This window comes from Alosa alosa, chromosome 3, assembly GCF_017589495.1.
Source record: "Alosa alosa isolate M-15738 ecotype Scorff River chromosome 3, AALO_Geno_1.1, whole genome shotgun sequence".
Lineage (NCBI taxonomy): Eukaryota > Metazoa > Chordata > Actinopteri > Clupeiformes > Clupeidae > Alosa > Alosa alosa.
This window is the reverse complement of record NC_063191.1, coordinates 15,728,603-15,749,679: the sequence shown is the minus strand read 5'-3', so window position 1 is coordinate 15,749,679 and position 21,077 is coordinate 15,728,603. Positions and strand designations below refer to the sequence as shown.

Here is a 21,077-nt window from a genome sequence, read left to right as displayed (position 1 = left end):
CTGCATGCTCCTTTCGTCAATGTGACCCAACTTGGTGTCTTTAATGACTCACATGGCTGCAACACCTGGAATGCAACTGCTTAGCAACACATGTTCTTCCCGTCTTCAGCTCCCCAAGGCTGGCACTATTAGCTTCAAGTATTAACATGAATTAGACTTCGGAGTTCAGTTCTACAGGATATTTAATTTGCCTAGACACAACTGTGACTGATCCATGATGCTGAAATTTTTTTTTGCACTTAATAATCAAGTCCATCTTACTGATTGGATGTGTAGTGTAGTGTAGACATACTTAGAACAAAAATGTTCCAGAAACGTATATTTTGAAAATTCTTTTATATCACTTTGCAGAATATCAAAAAATAAAAATGGTCCAGATAAACTGCTTAGATTTTAGAATGTTGCATGTGTTTTAAAGATGAGAAGACAGTGAAAAGGGGACCACATTACATGAAAAAGAAATCTTTCTTTTTTTGTGTGTAGACATTACCAAGTATTGTGAGCACATAGATATTATAATATATACAAAATGCTACCTTACAAAAGAAAAAACAAAAGAGCAAACAGTTTAACAGCTTTAACATTAGAATGTAGACCGTAATAATGGTGCTCCGCACGTGTCTGTATGTGTGTGTGTTAGTCCCACATCAACATGATCGTTGATCGTTGCTTGACATTTTAAACCCTTTCTTCACCTCTCCACTTAAAAGGATTCGGATACAGTACTTTTATATAAGCGCACATGCAAGTACATGGGCACTCTTAGAAGAGGGCAAATGGTGGCATTGTTGAGTCTGAGTGGGAGCATGAGGTACACAGATCCAGAGGTCTCCAGCCGGTCTCAGCCCGTGCTGGGGTCTCCCTGGACAAGAGCAGGGGCAGGGCCCGCTTCAGGTTCAGGGGCACTGGATGCCTTTGGCTGGGGAGAGTCCGTCTTTGGACGCTTGGACTCCGGAGGGTTGCAGAGAGGGTCACTGGAAGGGGATGGTCTCTCTGAAGAAAACAACACACACACACACACAGACAGAGAGACAGACAGACAGATACACACACAGACAAACAGTTCAGCTGACAATAGTATGAAAAACAATAGCCTTAGTATAGTGACAGAACCAGTTAACATTGCTTTTAAAGTGCTTTGACATCACTTTAGCACTACAACAATAAAAATTGCATTCCGTTGCTTAAAATGCTTAATACACCTGTCTGAGTCCCGCCCCAGTCGACTGACATGACTCACCGTGTTTGGCCTTTTCAGTGGAGGAGGGTGCGATGGAACTCTGAGAGGGAGCAGGTGATCGCAGCATGACTGAGGTCAGAGAAATACGCCTACAAAACAGGAGCCAAGAGTCAAATCTAAGCACAGATCAAAGCCAAATCTAGACTAGAAATCTAGACGCACCCTAGCGGCAGCAAATTACATTTGCTTCCAGGGCTAGTCTAGCAACTCTCCGTTGGCTTGTGAGCTCGAAAAATTAAACTTTAAGGCCTGATTCAAAATCAGGCCAATCAAATCGTGTATAGAGTCGTTAGGCAGGCTTAACATAATGATTGATGGCAGAGTTGCAACGGTTTGGCTTGAATTCCCGGCTACTTGAAAACAAAGAAGATGGATGTTGCTGTTGGCCAACAGTGTGACACAAGTTAAGCTTGTTTTAAGTTGGCAAAAGTTTGAACTAGCCAACTAGCTCCGGGCTGGTGGGAAAACGCATGGGACTCAGCTGTCCTATTATTAGTGCAGAGGGAATTTGAAAGACAACCGATTATCCCGCCCCTCGGACTGAGCACTGCGAACGGTGAGTGCCCAGACCCTATTTTAATGTGGGTCTGGCTCGTCAGGCTAAGCCAAATCAGCAAATCATGTTCATTCCCAGAATTAAACAAAACAATACTTTAGTTTACAGTGTATGAGATTTTGACCTATTGAGTCGCGTCCTCCTTAGGCCACTGTTTGAGATGTCGCTAGGTTGAATTGAAAATATATCTATTGGAAACTCTTACAATTAAATAGGAGTTATATTCTATTACCAAATTTTGTTTGTAAGTTTGTATTTTCTGAAGATCTAAATCCACATGGAAGTGTGAGATAATTAAGCTTGATGAAAATGCCATCTACGCTGCACCATCAGTGCACAATTCTACAGGTCACCATTTAGGTTTCTTTCCTTACAACCACCACCACTTCCTTGTGGTCAAGAAGTCTAAAATCGGCAATAACGAAAGTGTAAGTCTACGCTTAAATGTCAAACCCAAGAAACACTTGGGACAGGCTAAAGGAAGTACGCTACAACATATTTGTTGAGTAGTTTTAATATTTAAAATCAAAAGTTAACTCCACTTACACTCGCAGGTTAGTATACAAGTGTGTTTGTAATAAATTACTTTTGCACCAAGCCCCTAGAGATGCTTGAAAGTACCAAACCTTTAAATTAAGTAATTACAGTACATTTCATTTCTAGATTTATGTGTAGTGACTAGTGAGGAACCACACTCTCTTCACAAAGTGAAATGAAGTAGTGAGTCTGATGGAACAAATGCTACACCTCTTTCTAATGCTGGTAAATCTAAATGTGCTGGACCATATGCTACTTTGGTGCTTATGGTTTCTGCAAAATCAACTGAACAATTGAATTCTTTATTACTCAGGTCAAACAGAACTACCCAAGCCTCTTATTGGCCTGACTTTGCACTAGTTTTTTTATTGACTGTCTATGCACAATTTCAACAAAATTTTGCTGCTCTTATTTTTTTATTATTATATGTGCCCGCTTATTTACTTATTTTACTTACTTTTTGTTTACTTGAATGTTATGTTTGTCTGTGGACTTAAAATTGGTAAAATATGTCTTGTCTTCACCGTGGGATAGTGAGAAACGTAATTTCGATCTCTTTGTATGTCTGGAACATGTGAAGAAATTGACAATAAAGCTGACTTTGACTTTGACTTTTGACTTTGAATTGTGGAGAATCTAATCGATTTAACCATGTATATAGCATGTCCTTATTGACAGAAGTTTAAACATTCAGGAACTCTGGCTAACATTGCCTGCCTTCCATCAGCAGAAAATCTTTTTTAAGCCGTGCCATCTACTCAATCTAAGTAGCATAGGACAAGCTTAAACTGGTGATCTGGAGGGCTTTACAAGAGAATTCCGGCTATTTTTCACATAGATCTCCGTTTCTTGAGGTCACAGAGTACTGTCTGTACGAACCACCCCCCGAAAACAATCGCTTCTACCTAGCTCGAGTTGCTGCAGCCAGGCCGCTACAGTGCTAGACTCTGGGGGGCATGTTCATTAGCCCCCATGTTCATACACACCAGGCTAGTGAAAGGGTCCTGCGTCTGATTGGGACTCGGCTTTTAATCAACTTTTTACAGTATTTTCCTACCATCCCAACTTCCTGCTCTTCACTTTAGTCCCCATCCCCCAACTTTACCTTGTAGCAATCTAACTGCAGTTCCCCACCATTACACTACATTTATTTTTAACTGGGAGGGTGGGAATGAGCATATGCCGTCAGCTGTCAAGTTAGTTGACAGCATTTCCTCAACCTGCACCATCAGGGGCACAATTGGCTAGAGTCACTGAGGCAATGACTGCTGTTGTATACCCTCTCCATCATTCTAAGGACAATGCAAGGCAATAATTGCAAGAGAGGATTCAAAATGTCACCTTAAAGAGCTACAGTGATGGCCAAAAGTATTGGCACCCATGCTAAAGTTGACTGAAAAGAGGAATGTAAAATCATCTTTTGGAAATTGATCTTAATGCCTTAAGTGAAAAATGAGGAAATATCTAACCTTTAAGGACACCAATTTTCTTAGTAAATGAATAATGTATCATAAATAAATAAATGTTCTTCCTTAAAATACACTTTTAATGATATGTGATATTGTAAAATACACAATATCACATACCCTTCACCATACCTAGAGATTGGCATGGGTGTTATTTCAGTTAGCCTATTAGCTGGTTTGATGCTCTTTGATGCTCCCAAAGCCACAGTGCCTGGTCTGCAGTGAGATGCCATCTAACCATTCTAGTGTGGTTTTTCATTTTAGCGTGAGAGCTCATAGACCAGTTGCACATTTTGATTTTGTTATTATGTAGGGCAGCTAATTAAACACGATGCCTGGAATGAGTCAATAGAATGTGTTACTTTTTTATGTGTTGGATGGTGGAGTCAGGATGTAGAAGGTGGTCCGCGGAGAAAAAAAGTTTGGGAACCGCTGTTCTAAATCATTATTTCTAAATGAAATGTAGCTATATACACACACACACACACACACACAACACAAAGTCAAAAGGTTTTAGCATTTTTTTTTGGTTTTGACCTAAGCTTTGACCATACTGCTCATCTGGTCCCTCTGGACCATTCATACCTCATTATTTCCCATTCTCCTTCACACTTCCTTGATTTTGTCCACCATCAGTTTTGTCTTTGGCTTTCTCTCTCTATCTCTCAAAGAAAACCCACACACACACTTTCTCCCCTCTCTTGTCCGGTCTCGCAGACCCTTTATGGTACACAAGGACAGACTGGCCATTGTTTTAGAGCGGCGCTAGGGAACTCATTGTTACTGCGCGAGCGGCAGGGGGTCTAACGATCCCCCAGCCTGGGTGTCCCTGGCCGTCAGACCTGGCCGGGAAACCAAAACAACACCAGGAGTTCACTGCCAAGTCTGATCCTTAATCCTTTTTATTCACTGCAGCTGCCATGTGCTCTTCTGGCAAAATAAATATATCCTCAACTACAAGCGGTAAACAAAAATGAAGAAAATAGCATTTAGAGCATATAGATGATAAAGAAGAGTGAGTAAGATGCATTATGATTTGACAAATACTAGGCAAAACAAGTGAAGTACAGAGCATACCATGTTTTACAACTTCTTGGTGAAAAGCAAATACAACACGGTTTCCAAAAGTTTGGAGGCATCAAATTCAAAACGAAAAATCTACTTGAAAAACTATGAAATTTCTCAGTTTCAACAACTGATATGTTGATGTCTTTGCTATGTGTAAACCATATAGTTAATTGAGATTGGTGCATTCACATCATAGCATCCCAACTTTTTTTTGTAAAGGGGTTATACATCAAGTACTTTATTAGTCCTGAATGAAATTTGTCCTCTGCATTTAACCCATCGCGAGGTTGCACGCACACAAACACAAACACACACACAAGGAGCAGTGAGCTCACCAGGAGTACACAAACCCTTAGAACACACATACACACCAGAGCAGGGGGCAGATAAGGTAAAATATTCCTGTTACTTCATAACATGTTAAGATAACAAGGTAACATGTTCCTGGTGCTAATGATTAGAAGGTTACGCCTACCTCATTTCACCTCACAATAATGCACAATAATCCCTATACCTACTTAGATAACACTCCTTTATGATAACCACATGCCAGTGAGAGAGCTTACATGCACTTACACATTATTATCAGTTGAAGAAGCAGAAGAACCAAATTTTACTGCCACTGCCAGATCCACAGGTAGTCGGATTTCTTCTAAGATTTCTGCTCATGCACACACAGGTAGCATGAACACAGAAGGACCGGATTCCCATCCAACCTCTCTCACCTACAGGCGTCTACACGGCGAAAGTTAGCCGGCGGTTTCAAAAGTTCCCACTTCGGAAGCCGGTTTCAAAAGCTATCGGTTTCAGTCTCCTAAACTGCCGGCGTCGTGTACATGCAAGGCGTAACCGTTAACAAAACCTCACCGGTTTCACAAAAACCAGCGTTGTGTGCACGGCCCCTTATTGGTCATGTACCTGCAATGCTAAGCTGCTTGCTTGGGATTGGAGCATCTGAAACATGTCATATAGCTTCATCTACCCCATCCTTGTGCTTAGGGAGAGAGTTAACCATTAGGCCTCTTGTATTAGTCTTCATATGGCAATCAGCAGGAACATGAATTAATGGAGAATTTTTCAGATTGTTAACCAAAGCCCTACTGACCAGCCATCTTCCTAAAAGCAGCTTATTCAGATCGTTCAACAACTTTGATAACTTTTAATTGAATTTGATGCAGTCTTCAAAATTAATGTGTAAAAAGTAAGGATGGTAATTGATAGGATTTTATCAATATTGATTTCATTGTCGATTCTATTTATTGGTTGGATTCTTGATCATCTTATCAATTTTCTGTGTGAAAAAGGTACTCCTTTTCAGTATCTACACAGTTGTCATTATCTCTAAGTTTGAATACGGTGTAGAATATACCAAATAAAATTCAAATTCAACTTAAATGTTAAAATAAATGGCAATGCTCCTTTTTAAGGGGATATAATTTGAAAAGTAATATTCTTTTTTTCTATTTTTCTTTAAAAATAAACATGTAGCAGCTTCGTCAATTTTGCAAACGCAAACTGTTTTGTGTCGTGTTCTAGCCTACTGGTAAGACAACCTTTATTACTGCTTCAGAAAAACACATTGTTGGCCTTCAGTCCCATCACAGCTGTTTAGAATAAGGTCAACCACATTGAGCTGCATTGTGTTTCAATTTCACTTTCTGCTCAATTTCACTTTCTGCCAGAAAGAGCCATATACCATGGTCTGAAAAACATGTCCGCAGATAAGAGGAATTGACAGGCAAGTCAATTTTAAACTAAACAACTTTGCCCCAAAGGGATAGAGGGATAAAATTCCCTGACTTTCCATGTCTGGAATAGACTTTATCCAAAAATTCCATGACCCGTGGGAACCCTGAATTGATAACGCTGGTGGAGGTGTCCAGTTCCAATGAATTGAAAAATCTGGAACTGGTTCTACTCTATTCACACCCCAAGTAAAAAGGGTTGTAGCTGTAAAGCTTTAAATCCTCCATGTCCAAACCGTGCAATCCCACTAGGACTATGATACACACCTCGTTGATGTATCCATGGATACAGATATGGGGATACAGATATGGCACCAGTGTTTGGAATAACGCCGTTTAAAAGAAAATCTTGAATTTCCCCTTGGGGATCAATAAAGTATCTATCTATCTAATAAATATCGAAAGTTATGTAGCCTACAAACACCCGTCTGTACTGCTAAAAAAAAACAAATTCTTTGACATATAGCAACTTTTTTTTTTTTGTAACAGTAACGCAAATAGTTACTTTTCCTGGTAACTAGTTACTCTTATCATAGAGTAATTCAGTTACTAACTCAGTTACTTTTTGGAACAAGTACTGAGTAACTATAACTAATTACTTTTTTAAAGTAACGTTCCCAACACTGTATGGCACTGAAAATGGAATAATGCAAATGTACCCTACATGCTCATCAGATATGCCAATATATACTCATCTCTTGGTGGCAAGGATTCAACAATGGAAACATTCCTGAGATTTTGGTCCATATTTACATGACTGCATCACACAGTTGCTGAATATTTGATGGCTGCACATCCATGGTGCGAATCTCTCGTTCCACCACATTCCAAAGGTGCTCTATTGGATTGAGATCACTTTGGGGGTCATTTGAGTACTGTGAACTCGTCGTCATATTCAAGAAACCAGTATGAGATGATCGAGCTTTGTGACATGGCAGGCTATCCTACTGAAGTAGCCATCAGAAGATCAGAAGACACTGTGCTCATAAAGTGATGGACATGGTCAACAACAACTCAGGTTGGCTAGGTCATTTAAATAATGCCCAATTGGTACTAAGGGGCCTAAAGTGTGCCAAGAAAACATCCCCCATACCATAACACATTGTTTCCCAAACTAGCAATGTAAAAATTAACTGAGACAGCACGCTTGAGATATTTGATTGATGTTATCAAAGTACCGCTCTCGATTGGATGTTACAGCAGAGATGAGATGCGGGCTCATGTTGTGAATGATTGGGGTGGCCAATGTTTTGTGACATCAAAATAGGGTCACCTGCCAAAAAGGGTTGGGAACCCCTGGCAGAACACCACTGCCAGACTGAGCCGTTGATACAAGGCAGGATGGATCCATGTGGTCATGTTCTTTATGCCCATCATCCAAATGTCGCAGCTGAAACAGACTCATCAGACCAGGAAACATTTACACAATCTTCTATTATCCAGTTTTGGTGAGCCTGTGCAAATTGTAACCTCAGTGTCCTGTTCCAGGAGTGGCATACAGTGAGGCTGCTGTACCCCTTCTGATTCAAGGTTCTTCATGTTGTGCGTTCAGAGATGCTCCTCTGTATACCTTGTTATAACAATGTTGTCATTTGAGTTACCGTAGCCTTTCTATGAGCTTGAACCAGTCTGCATATTCTTCTCTGACCTCAGGCATCAACAAGGCATTTCTGCCAAGAGAACTCCCGCTCACTGTATATTTTCTCTTTCTCGGACCATTCTTTGTATACCCTAGAGATTAGGGCTGAAACGATTACTGGAGTAACTTGAACAATTTGATTACAAAAAAATGTCATTAAATTCCCATCACTTGCATATGTGGCCTGATGGTCAGCTCACGGATCATTGTTTCACAGAATTAAGTTGAAGAAACCGCCCATAAAAGGCAGAGAATGTCCAAAGTTTGGGATCATTTCAAACTTAGAAAAGAAGACAACAAGGTGCAATGTGTCCACTGCAAAGCAGAACTGGTGTACCACAACTGCACGTCAACAATGATTCAACATCTGAGCCAAAAGCATCAAGTTGTTAACTCCAGCTCACCAAGCATAGGCGACACAAGATAATGTAAACATTGATGTTAGCTGATTAATGTACTAGTGCTAGTTAGAAGGTACGGTATTTGTAGCGGCAGTAGCTTAATGTTGTCAGTCGATATGACTTGATATGATGTTAATTTGTATAACCTTCAAGTAGTAAACTAATTAATGTTAAATTACAAGTTAGCAATACAACAAAGAACTCATCACACACTCATCTATCTCCCTCATGGCACGCACACACACACACACAAAAACACACATCCCAGACATATCCTGCAGGCTGCAGCCCTACTAGAGATGGTTGTGAGTGACAATCAGCAGTACATCAGCAGTTCCTGAAATCCCAGCCCATGTGGCACCAACAACCATGCCACATTCAAAGCCACTTAAATCACCTTTCATCCCCGTTCTGACACTTCAGCAGATCAGCTTGACCATGGCAACATTAGGTGTGTGTCGGATAGTTGAATCATTGGTTAACCGTTAACCATAACGTTCGAGATGTACTACATGAATATTAATATCCCTATTTGGTTATTCTATGATGCAAAGTATCATGTTAAAAGTTGTGGTACCATGGTATCATACCACGTTATGCTACCATGGTAGTTCTGTTAATGTTAGAATGTTGTAATCACAATAAAAAGTAGAGGAGACATTTTTGCGTTTATTTGTCAACTCTTTTAAATAATGTATTTGAGTGTGCAGCCTACACAATGCACAAAAATAAAAAGGAGACCCCCGAATTCAGTCTAATGAACGACCATCTTTGCATTGCGTTGCTAGAGACTTGTTAATAGGCACACCAAACCATGTTCCATGTGTTGTGCATGCATTACTTGAAAAGAACTAGCTCCAGTTATGTATGAACAGTGAAGGCAACGATCTCTTGTGAAAACCGTGAACGTGAAGAAGTGAAAATTGAACAATATGAAGCTACATCTATAAGTGTGAACATGCTTAACAAAATATGGGAACAAAACATGGGAACTAAACGTGCATTACGAATATAATCAGTGGGAGCCCTGCTTGTTTCCCTGCAACAAGAAGCTTCCATCTGGGGGTGATGGAAGACAGTGACACCCTCAGTGTGTTTGAAATGTCCAGTCGATTGCACAATTTGTCTAGTTGCAGTCATTGCCAAAACCCGCCTCGCATACATAAGTGGTGGGGAAATGTTTTCAGCTTTTACGGGCTATCTCGGGATATTCTGCTTTGGTTTTGATCCAAAACCCGCCAGAGAGGTTTCCTTATACACACTCTTAAGACCACCGTCATTTGCAATTTCGATCAACTGCTCTTCCTCCCGCGCTGACAAGTTAGGACTATTCGATATTGACAAATGGGTTATGGACCCACTCATTGGTTTGCCGTGAATCTTTGAAGGATGGGAAGTAACGCTCAAACTCATTCGAGAGCGCAACAAGGTGATCGCGCACCAGCTGCGAGAGAAAGGGCCCTGCCTCAGTCCCTCCCAAAACCCCACTACTTTTGGAACGTGACAAATACACCCTGTCCACTCGCCGTCCCTACAAATCAAGCTTGGCTTTAAATGCAGCAACTTTATCTGCCAGTTTAAAGACAGTCATCATTCTCCCCTGGAGTGACAGGTTGAGGTCATTAAGCAACCCGAATATGTCACACAGGTAAGCTGAAGTTTTGACACCCAGTCCTCATCACTAAAATGTGCAGCTAACGGTGACTTTTTTCTGCTCTCGCAACTCAAACACTCTGGCTAGTGACCTGCTAAAGATGCTTGTTTTTGTTGCTCATTCTAGCAGTTTAGCTAACTGCGGTGACACTACCGCTCACCAAGAACTGATCAAGTGAAGTGAGCTGACCTGAGGCTGCGCGCTGAAGGCAATATGTAAAAGTGTTGAAGGCGGACAGACAGATGTAAGAAAATAGACCTTGCAAAATGCAAACATGCAAATCAAAAAACTGCATATAGGCCTATGCCATGTAAAAACGTGACATTATTGGGAATTAAATTTAGTTTAGTTTGCATGCATTTTTTTTAAAACTCATGTCGAGGGCTACGTCCGGGTTAGGAATGTCCCATGTCCGTGGTTGGGGACCGCTAATATATATATATATATATATATATATATATATATATATCAAAATATCAAACATTCAAAGCCATAATACATAATCATCTACATCTACAGGTATAATAAAAATACCTCTGTAAATAAGCTAATATAACTAGTTGACAGTTTTGTGGAAACTATTAAGATCTCGTTCGCCCTCCATCTACAATCTTACAAATAATGGACACCACTTGTTACACACAATGTTACTTAAGTGCCAACAGAAAAAACACAAAAGCTTGAAGGAAGCAGAAGGTCAAGCACCAGAGATGCACTGTACCTGGGAGTAGGACCCTTGGCAGAGCTGCTCTTCTGCTGCTGGTTTGTCAGTCCCAGGGGGGTGGAGGGAGCAGAGGAGCCCTTGTTGTTGCAGGGGGTGGATGGGGTAGTTTTGGGGGTGCTCGGTGTTGATGCCAGGGTGCTTGTCGCAGACACTGCAGGGGCATTGGGGACGGGGGTTTTAGGGGTGCCTGGGGTTTTTGTGAGGGGTGTAGCAGCAGCAGTGCTCACGGCAGAGGCAGCCGGGGTGGCGGGGGCTGAGCTAGGGGTGCTGCCGGTGTTTTTGGGGGTGCTGGGTTTGCTCCAGGCGGTCGTCAGCGTGTTGAGGGTGATACGGCGAGGCTGCGACTTCGCCTGCGGGTTCTGCGGCGTCTTCCTCTCCTCGGCGCGGCTGAGTTTGACAGGCGGCGGGGAGGCCATGGTGGTGCCGGCAGAGGGGGAGACAGCGGCCGCTTTGTCCTTCTCATGACTGCCAGGGGTGATGGGAGTGCGGGGCACAGGCGACGCCGTCCTGCCATTGGAGGTCCTCCGGCCCTTCTTCTCCTGGGCGGAGCCGGGCGTGGGGATCTTAAGGACGGGAGGCTCTTTGAGAGGGCTTCCGAGCTCGCCCTCTGCAAACGTGACAAAAGAGCAGTAGCCGTCCGTCGATGACACAGACAGGATTAAGCCATCTTTGGACCTGCAAGTGAAAGACAATAGATACTTCCATTTACTTTCATTTAGCATTTAATACTTTACTTTATGAATACTTTCATTTAGTATTTAGACCCTTTGAGAAAACCAACCTAAAAATAAACATAGAGGCATTGTTAGAGAATAAAAACAGAGTAAACACGCTGTTTAAGTGACTTGACCAGGAATGTGGGGAATCGGAGTAGGTATGCAACAATACAACAAAGATGTTTGGGGAAGAGGTTGTTAGGCAAAGGAAATGTATGCAAGAATACAACAACTATTTGTTTGAGAGGATACGCCTTCATAGTCTTTGTGTTTGGTGCTAAACAAAAAACACACAGATTCCAAACTAACTACCCAAAGGTAATGAGGTTGCACACACATCTTTGTGAAACTAAACTCGTCTGTTTCATTTCTTTACTTTTGGCCAAGTCAATAATCAGGTGAAAATAACCCGTTTTAGACTTTAGGCCAAAAATAAACAGGTTAAATAGAGACGAGTCTAGTTTAACAAAGACTGTTTGTGCACAACCTCATTACCTTTGGGTAGTTAGTTTGGAATATAACAACTATGTTAGGGGGAAGAGTTGGTTCGGTACATGGCACTGACCAGCTGAGGTCGCTGAGTGTATGATAGTGTATGTTGGAGACGTAGCCAAACGGGAGAGTCTGCTGGGAGTCGTAGAAGAAGAGGGAGTCTTCCGATGCCACAGCAAACACCACGCGGTACGGCAGCTGGAGGGTGTTTGGCAAGGGCTTGACCTCATCATCTGAAAGAGGTTATGAGTAAGAGAGATGCTTCATTTCTGAAGGGAAAAACTCAATTTGTGAACCTCAAAGCAGCCCTTAGAGACAACTATGATGTTTTAAAATGGGTCTGCATTAAAGTTATGGATGCTGCATTAACACAATGTTAATAACACCTAAAATATTGGTCATATATTCATATTTTTGAAGTAGAAAAATAACATTTAAGTGCAGTCTAGGCATCATTCAAAATAACATTTTGGCAAAGTGATTTCACTCAATCCTTTCCTTGCATCATCAAAGACCATACTGAATGAGATCCATTTGTGCGAGACCTTTGCCAGGTACTTCAGATTAATTGATGGCCCAAAATATATTCAACAGATAATTCCGCCATTTTATTTCAACACAAATGAACCATTTTTAGCCCAGTGTCAAAGATACATACGATTAGACAATGGTAAAGAGTTCAAACTGTATTAAGTGCTCACGTAAAACCAGAGTACAGCAACTCGATCACTGAGCTGATCATAGCTCAACATCAAAGCTGGTTTTACCCCAAGGTCAAGCCATGACTTCACTCTTAGACTTGTCAGAGCTTATAGTTAGCATGCTAGTGAGCTCTAACAGCGTATCCTAACTGTCCAACTGTCAAATATGCCCTACTATTGAGTCATATTTCTCATTCAAAATAGCAGAGCAATGTCAGCGACAGAAAGAAAATAGAGACTGTGTGTCTGACAAATGTTCATAATGTGACGTGTACAGTTAGGACAATTGAAATCAAACTGATGATGTCACCAACATTCGCTCGCATCGCGTGACGTTAGGATATGGGGTAAGGTATAGTGATGGTGACACTCTCAAGGATGTATTGTGAATTCTCACCTTCTCCCTTCTTTGTTCGCAACTCAAAGTAGACAGGGCAACAGCGCACGGCTAGCGTGGCCTTACCAGGACTGGGCAGATGTGCTACCGGCCTATTGGAAAGACAGACAGATTGATTTAGAGCGTAGACAAGTCATGATGACTTTAATGCTGTAGGGCAGGGTAGTCCAAGTCTCATCATAGAAAACTATCCTGAATTGCATTGTTTAGTTGCCATCTCATGAGAATACATCAGACTGAGTTAATAATTCCTTTGGAGGTAACTGAGAAGATGCAGGACTGCAGGAGAATTTGTTAAGGGCAACAGAACAAAGGATAATACAGACAATGTAATAGCAGGCAGATGAACACACACCCAAACAAAGCTATTCTCACACATGCACACACACACACACCTTTTGAAGCTTTTCCTGGAAAACACATATGTGGTATTGGTGACATTCTCTCCAGCTTCCACACATCCCGCTGAGAACAAGAAAGATTCCACACACAAGTCAACAAAGGAAGGTGATTGCATTAGAATAATGATATATATGTGAGCATGTACGTGTATGTCAGCATGTTTGGGTCTTGTGTGTGTGTGTACCAGGGGCCAGGAGGAAGGAGCCATCTGGCGTGAAGGTTAACCGTCTGAAGAAGGACTTCATGCTGTCATCATGAAACATCCTGTAATTCTTCACCTATATGAAAGTGTGGGTAGAACAGAAACAATCAAAGTCTTGGCAATAAATAGGCATTCATGACATCCTTCTGAAATCCTATATGGCTCAACTGACGCAAAACTGGCCAAACAATTGCCTGCCTAAAACGTTTATTCTGATTTGATTCTCCAAAACTCCTTACTAAACGTTTTGATCCTAAAACTGTTCCAAGATAAACAAAGCATTCAAAATAAATACCTCATACACACTTTGCTTTAGGGGTGGCGATATGGCAAAAATATCATAAAGATTTTTTTTTTTCACCATTCACAATCTTATCAAGATTCCTTTTCATGTTTTTTTTTTTTTTTTAAATAAACATTTTATATCTGTATCGTGTCACCCAGAAAAAGTGTAGTGGGAATCTGAGCGCGGTGAGGTCACTTGAGGTAGTTTGATGAAGCTGGCCCTCGCAATTCCCTATGCAGAAGAAAAACCTATGGTTGCATGATACTAACGGTCACCATCGGAAGGCTGATCCAGGGCTCTACACTAACATTTTTTTCCAGGAGCACTTGTGCGCCCAAGTTAAAAACAATTAGGAGCACAGACAAAAATCTGGGGGCACAGTCAGTTCTGTACTTAACTTACACATGATGTAACTTTACACTGCAGGTAACAGTTAAACATGCCAATGCACCAATTGCGAAGATTAAGAATTACATTTTAGAGGAAACAAGATTTTAAAGAACATCAGTGCCTACTTTATTTTCAGCCCATTCTATTTTTTTACATTTTGTTAATGTAAAAAAATATAATGCATTGCCATATTTGCATTAAGCCTGTATGCATACTTTCATTTTGCACTTCAGCTTGTATTCGTGTGAAACAAACAAACAAACAAGCATGCGTGGAAGCCTGGAGTTGTCTGTAGCGTTCTACCTTTGCTACAGCTATATTTTGCATATTGCAGCCAAAAGGTCAACTGTGCTAAAAGGCATGTACCTTTTCCTTCTCTCACTGCTTTCTCAGAATCTCATCCTGTTCCTCATATATCCGATGAATTCGGTGGATTGAAGAAGTTAGTTCTACTTTGCATCTTGGCTGGCTAGTCTAACTTTCCGCTTTTTCTGTGTGCGCCCTTGAATTTGATAGAAGCAACTAGCGAGTCACAACGCGAAACTGCTAACGTTGATGGGTGGTGTAGTTTTTATGCTGCATTGGCGACGTGATTTTATGGTTCGCACCCAGTGATGTTTTGCGATGTTGATTGTTTACGATCTAATAGTCATCTCGCACACCTTAATAACTCCTTTGTCTTCATTTTCATATGCCTGTATTTTTTCCCCCATGAGCTGAGGGTGAGCACAAAAGAAAGGCAAGTTATGACATTATTCACAGACTGGGAAAGGTGACTCACTCCTCAGACTGGTCGCAGGAGCAGACAGGCGAAAATGTGGCTAAATCTAGCAATTGCAACGTATCCTAACAACCGTAGGTGGTGATCCATTGTGGTGAGCTTGCCTAGAAAGATTTGGGAGACGGATCTCAGCTTAACATCATACTGAGTATGGTAGCCTACTAAAGATCAGATAAGAAAAAGACGTAAATCCCTGACTACCAAAACACTTTTTAAAATTAAGATGCGGCCTCTTTGATGGATTTAAAGATGCCCCTCTAGCCTATTTTATGAGCTGTACAAAAATGCACTGGGAGTGTCAAAATTCCAAGGCACACCTCACTTTTCCTTGCGGTACACTGTATAGATATAGAACCACTGGTATAGATGACAGGATTTAGCAGGCACTAGTCTTTGGCGTTAACTCAAACACTGACTGATTTGAATGAATGGGCCAGCCTAAGTCTTTGCCTAAACTCAGCCTCAACCTGAATGCGAAATATGAGCTGCTGTTAAGTGGACTTTATGCTTTGAAGAAGAATATGAGAACATCACAGTCATACTCTGCACTGAAATAGGGAATGCATCACAATGAATGTCAACTGAGCTGCCCACTGAGAGTTTCTTTCTGTTCTGCAGCATAAATCTAAGACTGCCCTTTGTCTATGTGGTGACAAGTTTCTATTAGTGAGACAAACCACAGCTGCACAAAATGTGTAATGAGTCATAAATTCACTACATTGTGAATTGATCTGAACAGACACACACACACAGACACAGCAGCAGCAGCCAATGACACTCAAAAATGGGTGAATTGGGCATTAACAAGGTCTACAAATGCTCAAAAATATCGTCCACGTACCTCTCCCTCTGCTGCAGAGCTAGAGGCCATCTTGCTGATGCTGAAGGCCCTCTTTTTCAGGTGGGTATTAAACACACGCAACACTCTAAATAAAAGAGTAATAAACATAACAGGTGGGAAGTTGTCATTTTCATCATATGCTGTTAAAGAGGCAGCAGGGAATATTTATAATTACATTATTGGCTCTGTCTGTTTTTTCAGCTGCATATTAACCATGTTGTGGAAGCAGTTATGTTAGTCACAGGGGTACATACTGTAAAACATTGTCATCAAAGCATTCTAATCACAAAAATGTTGACTATTACAGTGGGTGCCAAAAACTATTTCTCTACCACAGGCTACAGCCTTGAATGTTGCCTAGGATATATTCAGCAGTTAAATGAGAGCACCTTGCCAGCGGCTACTGGAGCTATTACAGGGTTTCCCCAGGTTTGACCACCCCAAATTTAAGACTTTTTTTAAGACCTTTTGCCGCCGGTGCGAAAACCCAAAGTATTGTTTGCGCATACTCCAAGAAATTAGACTAGTGTAGTTGTCACAATACAAAATTATTTTTTCGATACCGATACCATGTCAAGAATTGCGATTTCGATACTTCTTCGATAATTCTTAAAAAATGTATTTGATTTGGGGGCCTGCACCACCTTGACCTCATCAGTAATATTGAATATAGTGTTATCATTCACACCAGTGGGCATCCTAGATTCTGCTTGACTCTTTCCACACACGGAAAATTATGGCTTATTTCATATGTTTCTATCTCATATATCTTCGAATTCATATAAAGTGTACATTTATTAATGTATAGTATTTTTGATATGTGGATGCAATTCATTATGTTTTCTAAGTCATTAGATAAAATAAATGGTAAAAAAAACTAACAAGTTGAAGAAAATCATAGAAGCGATCATAGAAGAGATAAGTGTCTTGCAATGTTCACTAATGATTTTAGTGAGCACTAATGACGAATGACATACATGACCTGCTAGCAGGATTAGTTAGCAAGGAGCTCTCTCCAGATGTAAAAGATTGCCAAGGTTGCGCAATGCGCAGCCTATTTCTAAATGACATTAAACCCAATAGTAGACCTAAATCTCATAGCCTAAGTAGGTTAGCAACACAAACTTGAGGTGCAAGTGAGCAAATCAACTTGATATTAGCCTATTATTATGTGTTACCACAGAATAACTTAAGCTAAACCAGCAGCCATGTCTCGCTGTTTATGGCATGACAGCTGCGCATATGTGTGTGAGGAGAAAAGACGCACAGCCACAGGCTTGGGGAGGAGGCACTAGAAGCATGCCTTGCGCACACAAACTTTACTTCAAAAGAACACAGTCATTCTTAAAAGTACTGATACTAATAAAATTAGGTATTTTAACAATTGCTAATAGCTATTGCGACACATTTGTAGTATCGGTGCACCGTGCAACACTAAATTAGACGTTCTCTGACGTTACGCAAACCCCCTGTTGAATTTTCACATTGTTGTTGTTGTTGTCCCCCCACCCCCATTTCACCTTGAGTTGCAGGCTAGTTAGTATAATGAAATTTAAGACCTTCGCTTAAAAAATTAAGACTTCGGCAACGGAATTTAAGACTTTTTAAGGCCTTAATTAAGGAACATGATATTTAAGACCTTTTTAAGACTTTTAAGACCCCGCGGCTACCCTGTATTATAGCTATTCTCTATCAAATGCTCGGTGTGTTATGGGATTCAAGCAAATAAACACCAAAAAGTGTACTGCATGCTTTACAATGTATCCAATTTGCCTACCTGTCACAACTTAATGTGCAAATATACTGTCCCAAAGGATCCCAGGTCACACCCTGCACATAGCTTTTGTGGTCATTGAAGATGCACAGCTTCTGACCTGCATATAAGCATCAGTCACACACAATAAAACTTAGACAATGTATGGCACATCACAGAAATTGCATGCCTTTACACACACAGAAAACAAGGCAACAGGAAAAAAAGGAATTTATACCCATATACTGCATATTGCTTTCAGAATAAATTAAGCACACAAAAATATACCCTTGGTCACGTCCCACATGATGGCGGTGTTGTCCACAGAACCAGACACCAAAAAGTTTCCATCTTTAGTCCAGGATATGTCATAAACATCCTCAATATGACCCCTACCACAGAGAAAACACAGACCATCATAACACTGGTGTGGGGAGAGGGGGAAGCATTAGCACCAGCATAGGGAAGGATTTCATGCTTTGGTCAGAACTACACCTATTACAACCTTAAACTACATAATATGAGACAATTAAGGAAAAGGAAATCATGTCCGGCTCACCTCAGAGTCTTTAGAACATTCCAGCTCTCCTTGTTGAGCTTTGCATCGTCTTCCTCGTAGAAGGCTGAAGCCGGCTCAGACTCCTTGGCGTCATTCAGCTTCCACAGCAGGATGACGCCGTCTGAGTAACCACACAACTCTCATGAACACACTGCTAAAACATTTCTTACTCCACTCAAGAAAAACCTCTCAGCACTAAACAATTCTAATGGATGTAAGTGACAATTGGCATATTTATGGAAAATGAGTTAAGAACTCTGGAAGAACTCTGTTTATGTAAGCACTGCTGATCACTAATCATTTTCCAGTAAGGCTTCAAAAATTACTGGGATCAGTAAACTCAGCTAATTAACAATATTAAAGAGAAGACCAAAAGGAGGGGATATGTAATCAAATTTCCCATTATTTCTTTTATTATTTCCTGCTTGCTAGAAATAGTGGTAAGAGTTGAAAAGTAGGCCTACACTGTCAAAAACACACTGTTACAGAATAAATTGCAACAACATAAAATTATTGATTTTACTACAATGTGATGAATAAAATACATCAGAATTGTTGATTTATCAACCATTTCCACAAAACTACATCACCACAAACCCACCATCTCCTCCAGACGCCAGGAGTTCTTTGTTGGGGCAGAAGCGGACCACGTTTACTGCTTTAGTGTGGCGAGCCAAATTGGACAGGAACTCCACAACAGCCTTCCCATCTGGACCTTTGTCTACTCGCCATATCTACAGTACAGGAGGAGGTCAAGGTCAGGACGCTCTGAGTCAATGACCGTTATACTATGTTATAGTGGATCACATACTGCTGATGACAGTCAGAAGAATCACTAAAAGTGCATCCAATGCTAACTATATACCGATGTTATCCATTTAGTATTGTAATTCCATCCCTTCAAAAATGTTCCCAATGTCTAATTACAATGTTGGCAGGGATTAATATAATCTGGTCAAGTGAGAATAGCCATGGTTAATTCCTTTAAGATTATGACCCAACTCATCCTGAAATTATATGGCACAGTAGCATACTTTCTTCCACAAAATGATGCCACTGACCTCTCATGTAGCGCTTTCTCACCAGAGGTAGGAAGTAAGGAAGTACTTTGTTACTGTACTTAAGTAGCAGTGTTGATAGATGACTGTTTACTTTCATTCCCCTACATTTTAACATAAATAAGTACTTTCTATTGCTAAGATTTTAGTGTCTAAAAGAAGTTGCTTTTACCAGTATTTTTACCACAGGTATCTATACTTCACCTTAAGTATAGAAAGTGTGTACTTTTGCCATCTCTGCCTTCCAAAAATAACATCCACAGAGGCACAAAACAGACACAAGAAACCCAAGACACAATACATTGTTGTCCCATCTGTATGTCTTCTTACCCTAACTGTTGTGTCGACGCCAGCGGTGGCCAGCCGGTCTATCCTGGCCTCAGGGTTCCTCTGGAAATCTAAACTGTAGACGGGCTCCTTGTTGTGCCAGGCGATTTCACAGGTTATCACCTTCATCCTTTCTCTTACTACAACCAAAGTAAGCAAAGACATAAGTTGACAAGGCATTGTGATAAATCACTTGAAAACTAAGATGGGGGACAGCACGAAACTAAGAAAGAAAAATATTTACGTTTAACAAAGCAACACAGGTAACCTATGGCTAGCTAGGTATAGGCAACTTCAATCCATCACATAAAAAGACAACTTACGTTAACGTTAAATGCAACATTGACTTACTCTTTGCTGATAAATAAGTCAAGTTGACGTTAACAAACACCAGCTGCTTACAAATTGGGATTTTTATACATTATAGCGGGCTAACAAGCTAACGGCGCCTGTATAACATCAAAAAATAACGTTAACGTTACTGAACATAGCCAGAAAACTAACGTTAAGTTACCTAACGTTATTTACCTCCACTCTAACTGTTACACTGCAAGTAAATATTTGCCAACAGAAACTCAGATGAGCAACTTTGACACAAAGTCAAATGGCTGTAACATTTACTTAGGCCTTGAATGAAAGTGATGTCTATGCATCTCTGGGTACATTAACTAGCTAGCTAGCTTGCATCGCCTCTTCACTGCAAGGTATGTTAGCTATGCATTAGCTTGCTGGCTATATCTTGCCAAGTAATACATACATTGCCAATTCAGAGTTCTTCAGAGAAAAGTTCGGTGATAACTCCAACACGATCACAACAAATACACTACTGCGACAATTAAGAACATGAAAATTTAGCAACTGTCATCAACAAGGGTTTTTGCTAACCTTAATGTTCTCCGTTCTCAAAATGTTCACAATGCTGGTTGCCCAGCTAGCAAGTTTCCCGCTCTGATTTTCATTCGCGGTCAAAACAGAAGTGTCATTGGAGGACTACGTCACATAATACGTTCATAGCTGCGCCACTAGAGCGCATTTAGAGTGGGCCGAAAAGCGAAAAACAGCCGAAAAAGAGACCAAGCGTCAGCCCAATTCCCCAATACTAGAAACATTGTTACTTTCTACATTTTTAACACACTTGTGAT

General features: G+C 40.8%; 1 protein-coding gene across 2 annotated transcripts; it reads right to left on the bottom strand.

Moving 5' to 3' along the window:
- Nucleotides 1-321: 321 nt before the first annotated feature.
- On the bottom strand, nucleotides 322-20,909 carry chaf1b (chromatin assembly factor 1, subunit B). Of its 2 annotated transcripts, none has more exons than XM_048238325.1 (14): nucleotides 20,821-20,909; nucleotides 19,939-20,075; nucleotides 19,152-19,284; nucleotides 18,551-18,671; nucleotides 18,280-18,383; nucleotides 18,016-18,112; nucleotides 16,239-16,323; nucleotides 13,923-14,016; nucleotides 13,732-13,801; nucleotides 13,337-13,428; nucleotides 12,312-12,471; nucleotides 11,028-11,705; nucleotides 1,241-1,329; nucleotides 322-993 (listed from the first exon to the last, which is right to left on the bottom strand). In XM_048238325.1, exons 2-14 carry the CDS (start codon nucleotides 20,062-20,064, stop codon nucleotides 842-844), a joined length of 2,001 nt encoding a protein of 666 aa, XP_048094282.1. In that variant the 5' UTR covers nucleotides 20,065-20,075; nucleotides 20,821-20,909; the 3' UTR covers nucleotides 322-841. The 2 variants fall into 2 exon arrangements, with proteins under 2 accessions (XP_048094282.1, XP_048094281.1); XM_048238324.1 differs by lacking the exon at nucleotides 20,821-20,909 and adding an exon at nucleotides 20,693-20,808.
- Nucleotides 20,910-21,077: the final 168 nt, after the last annotated feature.